Source organism: Silene latifolia, chromosome 9, assembly GCF_048544455.1.
Source record: "Silene latifolia isolate original U9 population chromosome 9, ASM4854445v1, whole genome shotgun sequence".
In the NCBI taxonomy this organism is placed as follows: domain Eukaryota; kingdom Viridiplantae; phylum Streptophyta; class Magnoliopsida; order Caryophyllales; family Caryophyllaceae; genus Silene; species Silene latifolia.
The window spans coordinates 199,642,912-199,654,768 of NC_133534.1; the positions used below are offsets into that span (position 1 = coordinate 199,642,912).

The window sequence follows — 11,857 nt, forward strand, 5'->3', positions numbered from 1 at the left end:
TTCAACTGTTTTGTACCCTTTTTTTTCCACAGGTTGAAGTTAATGTGAAAATTAAAAAGGCTTATTGCCCCCAAAAAGTAGTTAAAGGAAATCCTTATCTGGAATACCTGAAATACATTTTGTTCCCATGGTTCAAGGAGTTATCTGTTGAACGCAAAGCTGAATTTAGTGGAGCTAAGTAAGTCCTTTTCATGTCAGAAATAGCTGAATTTTGGCAGAATTTTTATGATTTGTTTCTATCTTTTCCTCCTCTTTTCCTATTCTAGGTATTATATCTCACTTGAATAATTTCAGTTTAAATGGCTAGGGTTTTGAGGAAAAAATTGTTCAATTCTAAATTAATTTGTACACTACTAAATTAGTTAATATAGGCTGTTGTATGATGTTCTTGCTGTTATTTTTTTTATAACTATAGGATAATCGTTGTTGTATTTTAAGTATTAAAGCTAAAATGATTAGTTCTGATGACTAGGCTCTTTGAAATTGGGGTGAGTCAATTCGAGTTAGATTTAATTTATTCTAATTATTCTTATAGAATTATGTTGAGTGCTCTTGATAAGGTTATGTGGTTTTCGGGAATTATATTTATTTCCATTTTTTAGCAATCACTTGTATTTCGTATAGTAACTGTGCCATTTTATAACCGTCTGTTCGAACAATCGCTGATGGAAGTGAGAAACAATAGTGTTTTAGCTATCTTTCTATCATTAGATGTCTTATTTGTTCTTTGTTAAGGAAGTCATTTATAGTCCATTCAGTACATCACCTAGTTTAGACAGGTTTTTGTTTTGTTCATAAGTTTTGCTCAATCTTGATTTGGAGGATAATCAACTGGGCAATTTGATTATACTTGTTGTTGTACATCAACTTTTTTTGAAATTATATGGTGAGTTACCTTTCTATGAAAGGCAGTGGGTGGTTGTTCACTTAGTGAGCATCTTATCTTATGTTTTGTGTGTCGTGGATTGAAAGCTACTGATATGTTTGTTTCTGGTGTTGTTTTAAGTAAATATTTTTGTGCAACTTGTCGAAGAATTAGCAGGGTTCTTTGTAAACAAAAGGGATGCCTATGTACAAATGTTCTAATGTTTGTAAAGATATGGAAATGGTGTTGTACACCGTCAGCCAAGGGTGTGTGTCTGTGTGTTAACTTCTATTTAAAAGTGATTTGTTTGGACATGCATGTATTCATGTAATTCTACTCATGGACATCAAATGTTTGGTGAAACCCCTATGTTGTTTCATGTTTCATAGGGCTTGGTTCATATCTTGCACAAATTATTATTGGATAAGAAGGTGATTTTCAAATAATCACCATTTCCTCCAATATATCTTTAATGTTGCGCAACTCGATAACTTCGCTCAATCGCCATTGATGTGTAACTTAGTTGATGTTTTTGCTGAAATCAACTAAGCTACACTTCATTTTGTTTGATATGTGGATTCATCAAAATCAACTCCTGGTTATTTTAAACACGGAGATTGTACAACCTTCTAGGCAGCAAACAATCTCTTTATTTTATACGGCTATTTGTCTCTTATATATGTTTCTTGTTCTGATGCAATGATGCTTATGTTCGTCTATTGCAATTGAGGTACTTCTACTACATGAATGCATACTTGAAGAGGATAGGCAAACAAGAATCAACATGACTGATAGTGTTGTCTGAAACTGGGGGTATAGTTTTTGATCTCATTTCTCTTGAGTTTTATATTATGTGGATAGGCAAAAGAAGGTCTTGTATAATGATATACAATTTCAAACCTTCAAAGGACTATTGTTCTTGTCTGGCCGACAAGGTTTATTTTGTTCTTCTTGTGAAAAAAAAAGACCCCTCGAATAATAAGATATTTAAAAAAATAAGAATCGTACCACAACCGCCTGGTGTTAGAGTTCGTTGCCATTGTGCTTGGTAAAAGAATTGAGGTCAGTGTACATCAATTTCTTCAACGATGATGTAAGAATGTAGTTTTTGTTGTTCAATTTAGTTGAGTATTTGGTTGTCATTCACAAAATCCTTATCATTAATCATGATAGTATGCCATTGGTGTTGCGTATAGGTTTTTAAGAAGCCGTACATGTGATCAATTTGGCATTTGCAGGTATTTATCTTGTTATAAGGCTTTTTTTCATGCCCTTATTTACCAACTACGCTTATGTTGTAAGTATGAATATCTCTGATATATCTTATTAGTTTTCGCTATTTTTTCATGCCTTTATTTACCAACTACGCACACCGTTAATATTCTTTAGGGGGGTATCACAGAAGAACAGATGCTGCAATACATGGGGCCGAACACACGCAAGATAACACCACAAGCAAAGCAGCTTATTGAGGTCTATATATGAGTGAACGGTTGATCTAGATACTCGAATAGTTAAAGGTTTATATGTATGTGATTTTGTTGCCGGATACAATTCCTTGAATGGCTGTATTTTATTTGGATTTGTTGGTATTGAACTTATAAAATTTGGATTGCTCAATTTATAAATTGTCGAATTTTCTATAGCGTTTAGAAATAAAATAATGTAGGTATGATTGTCGAATTTCTATAGCCAATAACTTATATATTGGCTAGGCATAAATTTTTTTTATTGTTGTAATTGATGATTGACATCGGTTCCTAAGTTACAACCGATGCCAATAATGCAAAAATTGGCATCGGTTTTTATGGTACAACCGATGCCAATATGAGTAAATTGGCATCGGTTAGACCGATGCCAATTGAATAACAACTGATGCCAATATGTGTAAATTGGCATCAGTTCATGAACCGATGCAAATTAAAATAAATGTCATTGGCATCGCCCGCATTGGCATCGGTTGGAAACCGATGCCAATCACTGTTTATAACCGATGCCAATTGCATTAATTGTACTACTAATGTAGCCAAGAAAGACCAGTTTCTTGAGACATAACATTCTTTGTGGCTCTTTAAATAATTTCTCACACTCTGTCTTCTAGAAATAGACTTGTTTTCTAGTAAGACAGTTTCACGAGCCACAAACCCGTTGTACTCGTGATTATTGTAAGGAAAAATGAGCATTTGTTTCTTGTGAAAAATTACAAACATGGTACCCTACCATTTCATATCTCATATGAATCGTTTTAGATTTAGTGGAAAAATAATTTAGACAAAAATGATAAATTCCCCAAAAGGATCAAGTAACTCAAAGTAACTTGATCGAAGTCCAAACCATATCGAATAGCGTTTGATTTCTTATCCAACCACACATTATCCCATAATGTGTGTTAAGAGAGATTAACTTGTGATACTATATCATATTTCATTTGGCTTATATCAAAGTCTTCACTTTGATAATCCCATCACGACTACTAAATCGCGATTCCTTGAACTCTTTGAACTTCTTCAAAGATTTCTCTATTTACCTTATCAAGTGAACACATTAGCGTCAACTTAAATATTTGTTAAAAGAAAATGATAAACCTACTTTGGATCAATGATTTACAACCTCGATCTCCTTTTCAACCAAAAGGCACGAGACATCTTGCTTTGAATACAAGATACGCATATACCATAAGATGTAATGGTTTCAAGAGTACTCGATAACTCTTTGCGTTCATCATTCGAGAATTTAAGGTTTAATCTTGGGTTACCAATTTGAGTCTTGCATCATCTACATGATATATCATTCTAGTCTGGTTTAGAATATAACCACCTTGATAATGGGCTAGCCATACATCAAATCATAGGGTCACAAAAGTGAAACCTCTTTTGTATCTTAACAAGTTTATATTCTTATTTAGAGTTTATGCACTTAATAGTCACAATTAAGTACAACTATAAACCCAAAACTAGATTGGTTACACAATGACTCTATCTCTCAACATCATTGTTGCTAGTCGTCATATTCTAATCATCCTATATATCAAGTACAATGATGAAAACCACCACCGGTTTCTAATATTGACGAAGTAGTACTAGCAAAATTTATGTCAATCAAATAATCATTTAAAGAACAAGGTACCATTAGATGTCCCACAACTAACTTGTTGATTCTTCAATAATTTGGGGTAGTTTCCTTTCTAGCGTCCAACAATTAAGACAATGGAAACTTTATCGGTCGGGATTGATAGGTTTAGTATTGTTATTCTCAATAACGTTACTTTTAACATTACCTTGTATCAATTCCATTCTAATTTTACTTATTTATAACCTTATCCTTTTCTTAACGGTTAAAGAGAATGCTCCCACTCATTTCAATGAGTCTTTGCTTTGAGAAGCAAAATTTGAATCTTATGAAGACTACTCTTCAATTCAATTGTTTTAGTCTTAAAACTTTCATTGAAGTGGTGCGTTATTATGGTCAATTTCGATTTCTATCAAATCTAATTACCGAAACAATTTACCGTTTCAAGGTGCTTAACTCAAATAAGCATGTGAGAAACAATCCATTGTAAGTAGATGTGTTAGTCAAGTATCAAAAACCTGTTTGATAATGAATAACTTTTATCTATACTCTTCACAAGAGATCCTTCCAATGGATAATTCGAGGTTTTTAGACGAAAATTCAAATTTTGTCTTTAGTTACGATTTTTTAATGGAGTTTTGAATCGAAATGATATCGTATAAAAATTGTGGTGAAGAAATAGAACAATATGATAACGGAATAGTTGAAAAACTTAACATTTATCGTTTTATTAATACTTGTAAACAAGTATAGCATTTACATAGTGACCTCTACCCAACTACGATAAATGATTCCAAGATCCAAATTCATATTAACTTGGGCACGGTAGGGCCGATTCATCGCTTATCAATATAACTCGATGTATTAACTCTTTAATCGATTATACTTTTAGAACTCTTGGTCGATAAAATTACATTAATATTTATCTTTAGCCCGGAACACATGCGACTACGGTCACGAATACTTCCGTTGAGCTCAATCCAAATTTCGAATAAATGTGTCCATGATCCAAATCCACATCAACTTGGGCACGGTAGGGCCGATTCATCCCTTATCAACATGAATTCGGTGGATAGACATTTATCACCCACTTCCCCTACGTAACAAGGTTTCTACCCCGGTATGGCCGAGTGCACTCCCTCGCGAAATAGGTTTTCATGGTTTCTACTTTTTGGTAAGGCTAAGTCTCAATTGTATATTTTTAGCGAGAGGTCATGTCAATTTATTATCTATCACGTTTTAAGTGAACTAAAGCGGTGAACTACGATAATTGTAATTGACACGGTCGATATACTCGATTTAAATGATAATGCATGTTTTAGTTATGGCGATTTAGCGATGCATGCGATATATAAATAAAATGCAAAACATAAATAAAATCCTAGTATGGCCTTCCTAAAATAGAAAATCTAATTAACTATTACATATTCGGAAACCAACTCCATTGGTCCCTTGAACTTCGGTTTTGGCACGCATCTCGAGGTAACACCGTCTTTATGTATCGCCTTCTTGAGTGGCACCGTCTTCAAGGAACTCCGGAATAAATAAATTACACAATTTCCTATTATACATTTGTAATTAAAATAAAATAAATCTATTAAATTACAAAACGGTGATACGAGATCACAATAAATTACAACCGAATCGATATTCCCATACATTTCGGGTAATACCAATTAAAAACTAAGGCCATACTAAGTAAATTACATAAAATAAAATTATGACAATCATAAATAAAATGCAGCATTATAATATGTTTGAACATGCCCAATTTTATGCTAAATCGCCTTTAAGGAGCCAATATCGTATATTAAACGGATTTTACGGATTTGCGTGATTCAACCTTTTAAAATCACAATAAATTACATAAAATCATATTTATGCACAAGTTAATTACCCTAACCAACTTATGACTCACAATTAGTCTCCACTAACATATTGACAATAATTAACTTTTATTTCTTAAAATTTGTTCATTAATGGACTTAAAATAACAATAAAATACCATAAACTCCAAATAAATCATAAAAACTTCAAATAAATTCAAACTTTGAAATTTAAATTCATGAACATTCTGGAAAAATACCATGACACTCATAATATTCAAAAACGTAGGTTAGAAATTTCGAAATTTATCGGGAAAAACAATGTTGCGGTTTATCGGATTTATCAATTAAAATCATAAAAACATGAGAAAAATTATTTTTTATCAAATTTTAAATTTTAGATCTGAAATAAGAGATAAAATGCAACATGTGACGTTTTTCCTTAGTCATGAAGTATGTTTTAGCAATTTTTACTAATTAAAGTCACTATTTATGCTATTTTTCATCAAAAATTCATAAATCATGCATAATGACTTAATTATAGCCTATTATTTTACACACATCTTGTACAATTGCATGTCACAACATACTAAATTTCTATGACCAGATTCGAAATATAACTCATATTAACCTATTTTCTCATTTAAATTCGAATTTAACATGAAAAATCCATATTTCAAGCATAACAACTCATAAAATTATGAAATTTTACAGGCCATCAGAATATAATATTTGTGAAAACATATCCAAAACCCACCAGAAAAATCGAAGTTTAGATATTTTTCATCCAAAAATGACATTTTTATCATAAAAATCACATTTTAATGCCATTATTATATAAAATAAACAATAAAATCCATAAATAAACCAAAGTATCCTAAAAACATTTTAGGACCAGAAAATTTAACATGCATAATAAATTTCGTGATATATCATAATAAACACAAATTTATAAGTTCTATATGTTAATCGTATAACTCGGAAAAACAATAACCGATTTGCATGCAAACAACCTAAGGCTCTTGATACCGCTTGTTAGAAATCCATATCTCATTATACAACATATTCATATATGTTAGAATTTAATTTAGTCATAAAATTAAATACAAATCTTATGCATGCAAACTAAATAAGAAGAGATAAGAAAATCAATTTCTCACCATCTAAATTTCGGTCATCATATGGGCACCAACAAGATCTCCTTCTTGTTAGTTCTTGAGCTTTCCAATAATGGATGAACATAGATTCAAGTATAGAATCTCTCCCAAAAGTGAATACCCAAGGAATACATCTTAAAGACTAATAATATGATCTAGTATTAAGATTAGTCTACTTAAAAATTGACACAAAAATTTATTAGTTCTCTTGAAATATTTCGGTCAAAGAGGAGGAGATTTTGTGGTTTTTATTTCTCTAGAATTTTCACAAATTGTAGAGAGTATATAATTTTCTTACTCTAGGAAAAAATAGGTGAAAAGAATGAATAATGGAGAAATCCATATGGTTGCACACCCATAGGAAAACAGGTTGGGGGGGGGGGGGGGGGAGGTTTATTGGGGAGCCAATGCATGGTCTTGGTCTTCTCATGGCAAGAGTAAGCATGCATGGCTAGAGGTAGTCTTTTATCATTATGTTTTCCACTAAGATAAAAACCACAATATCAACCCAACAATCCCTCCATTTTTCGGCACCCTTAAATAAAATGGGAGGTCCATTTAATTTTTGTCATTTGTCAATTACAACATATGTGACATGTTACTTGACATATGAAATTGTAATTTATTTTTAACATATTAAAAATCAACATACTCATAAAATATGTCATATACAAAATCGACTCGTAATTCGTAATTACATGTGCCAAAACGGTTTATCAAATTATAAATTACAACGTCTTGTATTTATAATAAATTATTCATTCAATTTCAATTGTTTCGTAAACAATAATTTTATCTAAGTAATAAAACAATTCGATTACTTAGACCGTATCTCATTTAATCAAATTACAATAGGACGAGTTAACTTTACTCACAAAATCATCCGTCAATTTTAAGCAATTTAATTAACTCGTATCGGAATACGATTAATTAAATAATCAATTAAGAGTATTTCCCTATAGGTATGACCTAAGGGGATCAACTGATCACCACCGTCGCACGACAGTAATGTCAAACTCTAGTCAGCCAATCATTACCGATAAGTGTGGACCAGTTGACTGTAAAATATTACATCCCACGTGTATTCTTAAAATGAGATTTAAACATGTGATCATCATGATTGTCAGTTGTGATCGCATTATTGTCGGAGGACACATATTCCAACAAAACGCTGCCGGAATACCGTCAGGATCCGGAGATTTAAGAGGTCCCAATTGGAACACAGCCGCACGAACATCATTTTTCGAATATACACGACCCAATTTTTCTCTCTCCTCCATACCCACTTTGCGCTTAAGATTATCAAATAAGTAACCAAACTTATTTAAGTAATCTTCAAAACACGCAGGCTCAGAATCTGACTTGAAGATAGTGGAGAAGTGTTTATGAAACAAACCACCAATCTCCTTCATATCAAAAGTCCATTCATTAGACGCCTTCTTAATACCTAAGATAAGATTAGCACCAGACCATCCTTTAACCCAATTGAAGAAGTACTTAGTGCACGTGTCACCTTCACAATTCCATTTCAATTTGGTACGTTGACGCCAATAAGTGCCGGCGGCAAGGGAGAATTCCAAAAGCTTTTTGTGGCATGATTCGTAATTAACAGAATCACCACCATTCTCAATATCCAAAAGATAGGACTCAAGATCCTGATCAAATTCACTCTACTTTAGACCCCATTCGTCCTTTTTGTTACATGCCCAAACTCTGAAAGCGGTATTTATACGACGAAGTTTTTCCAAAAGAACATGAGTAGCATCACCCATAACTTTTCTTTAACAACTTTCTTTAACTAGACCACTACATTTGGCATGATCAAAACACCACGTCTCTAGCCTATACACTTTCTTCTTGGTGTTCAGAACCATATTTGTATCAAGGATTATAGGCGCGTGATCCGATATTTGAATAGGTAAGTGTTTGATAAAAGTATTTGGGAAAAGAGAAAGCCAATCATTGGAAGCAAACCCCTTATCAAGTCTTTCGTATATTCGATGTGGACAATCCCTATTATTGCACCAAGTGATTCTCGGTCCCTTAAAAGGGCTATCCATCAGACAATGTAAATTCTTCCAGTATGAGAATAAGTTTGCTCCTCTAATTAACTTATCACTGCCACCTAACTTATCAGAAGAGAACTCAACTTGGTTGAAATCACCTATAAGCAAGAAGGGTTTGTCAAGGGAATTAACAGTGATCGGGTTCACCATAAACACAACACAAATACCACATGCTACCCTTACACTGGTTCACCAAGAGGATAATAAGATTACAACTGATAAAGACACATTCTAATTTACAACTACTTTTCCAGCCGACCCACAACCCCCCCTCCCCTAAGCCATCAGCATCACATCCAGCAGACTGAAGGAACCCCATAGGTCGCAGAAGAATATCAACTGAAAGAACATCACACTTAGTTTCAGAAAGGAAGATGAAATCTAAATTATTATGAAAAGACCTACATAATGCTCTAATTTTTGGAATAGCAAGGGCAAGCGGGTCCTTAAGACCCCTGCAATTCCAAGCCAAACCTTTCATTGGGAACAATGAGGTTGAGACCACCGCATCCTGGCCACCCAACTTCATTGCCACACTCCGACTTCACCCTACCCAGCACATCTCATACGAAAACCCCAACACCCGTCAACACACTAGTAGAAGCACCATCATCGAACCATCCAACCCAACCGAAGCACCCAAAGCAAGACCACTCGAACGACCTAACACCCAGACTTGCCAAACCGAAAAGAAGGAGGAAGGTTGATACGTGCATTTTATATAGTCTTTTTAGTCTATTCATGCGCGTATCTTTATGCTTTTATCGTGGTTTTATGCTACGAAATGCCCCGAATATGCTACTTTGGTGTATTTTGTCTTATTTGCAGGAATGAACCATAAAGTAGTGAAATCAAGCCTTTTACCGTCCATTTAGCATGCATTTAGGAGATGAGTTGAGTCGGAGCTTGGAAAGTACTATTTTGAGATGCGCATTGGAGTAAGGAAGTTAGGCGAGCCAAGAGAGTGCTTCAATTTGCTAAATCCTGCTTGTAAGAGCCATATCTCGAGTTCTACAATAGTTATTAAGGTGATTCTAGTTGGAGGTGAAAGCTTATCCTCTTAGCTTTTCAACGACACCAACCACGCCCTATTTGTCCAAGTAACGAAGGAATGGCAGCCGTTTGAAGTTCAGTGCGCGAAGCAGGAATTACGCGCTGAGAAGTGCTCGATCGAGAACTATGTCTATTCGATCGAGAGCCCATTTTCTCGATCGAGAGCTACTATTGGTCGATCGAGTGATTAAAGGGAAAGAAGTAAATGGGCTCTCGATCGAGAGCTACTATTGGTCGATCGAGAGCCCATTTGCTCGATCGAGAGCTACAATTGTTCTCGATCGAGAGGAATGCTAAGGAATATAACTCGATCGAGAGCCTTAAGTGCTCGATCGAGCAACAATCTTTTACGGGCTGGGCTTTTTGCTCTAATTCCGTCTTTAGGTTTAATTATACTCCTATTTTCTTATAAATAGGAGTTAGGACGTCAGTTTAAACTATCTCTTTTTATCCGGAGACACTCTGACTCTCTCTTTTCTCTTGGAACGATACACTGTTACTTTGCTTTTTATTCCGGATCATTATTTCAGTAACATTTCTTCCCTTTTCTTTCTTAATTTAATGTTTAATTCTCTTTTAATTCTTGTTCTTGTTTATTTTATCATGAGTAGCTAATTCCCCGTAGTATGTTAGGATTAGGGAAGCCGTGGTAGCGATGTTTTAATTGACTTATATATATTAGTCTTGCGATAGGAATTGTATTAGGCAATTTAATTGTTATCCGGTCGAATGAATGCATGCAGGAGACCACAAATTTAGTTAACCCCGACCTGGATCGAAAGATTGGAAGGGAAGGCTTGCTTAATTACAATAGGGTATTACAGTGAGGGCGAAAGGTAAGCTGTTTACGCTCTAGGGCGGTTTAAGGACCGAAAGGTGATGACCATGGCTCTTCTTATCAATAGTCTAATCGCCTTAGTATTCCCGATAGCATAAGATCTGATAGCTGCCACGGTAGACCGACTCCTAGCATACTTCCTTTCTCTTTTTGTTAATTTCTTGCGCTTATTCCTCTCTTGCCTTTTCATTATTTTAGTTCAACAATCAAAACCCCCATTTCCTGTGACACCCTGACAGATTGAATTAAACAGAAAGATAGCAACTTTGCCTCCCTGTGGAGATCGACCCTTCTTACTGCTAGCTATTAGTTAGTTGTACTTAGGTATTTATTTTTGATACGAAACGACCGTGTCAAATTTTGGCGCCGTTGCCGGGGAGGCGACGCTTTTTATCTATTTTAATTTGTTTGTCCTTTCGCCTCAAGGGAAGACTAAGTACCTTGAGGTCGTCTTATCTTTTACGTTAGTGCTGTTTTGATAGGCCTACAGGTGTATTAAACAGGCTACTGAGGGAGATTATCGAAGGGAAGGCTTGAGTACCTTCGATCCCTCTTGCCAAGATGACATCTGTCTCCCGACTAATTGCCCAGTTTGAAGCCCAAGCCGAAAACCGCTAGTTGGGAAAGGAAGAAATCTTGGGGATGTGGTCTTCCGAGCACAATGCATTTGTAGTTGTGCCGCCACATCCACCCCATCAATGGCCACCGCAACAAGATCCTCGTGATATACTGAAAAAAGAAATCGCGGAGCTGAAATCCTTAATTCTAGAATATGATAGATATATGGGTGCTCAAGTCACTGAGCTGCAGTCTTAAATTGCTCGGTTAACAGCTGGGTTGGATGATCGGCAACCAGAAGAGGTGTACTTGATCAAGAGCGGTTTTTCCCATGAAGAACCCGCGTTGCCCAATGCTGAAAATGGTTTCTATATTTCGGATGACGAATTTCTATCGTATTTCCAGAGTTTATGCGAGGATATCAT

The 11,857-nt window shown here is 34.8% G+C and overlaps 1 protein-coding gene across 1 annotated transcript; it reads right to left on the reverse strand.

Moving 5' to 3' along the window:
- Nucleotides 1-2,261: 2,261 nt before the first annotated feature.
- On the reverse strand, nucleotides 2,262-9,512 carry LOC141602093 (uncharacterized). The gene is made up of 4 exons (XM_074422406.1): nucleotides 9,250-9,512; nucleotides 8,789-9,167; nucleotides 8,101-8,572; nucleotides 2,262-2,278 (listed from the first exon to the last, which is right to left on the reverse strand). The coding sequence occupies exons 1-4, from the start codon at nucleotides 9,510-9,512 to the stop codon at nucleotides 2,262-2,264; spliced, it is 1,131 nt and encodes a 376-aa protein (XP_074278507.1).
- Nucleotides 9,513-11,857: the final 2,345 nt, after the last annotated feature.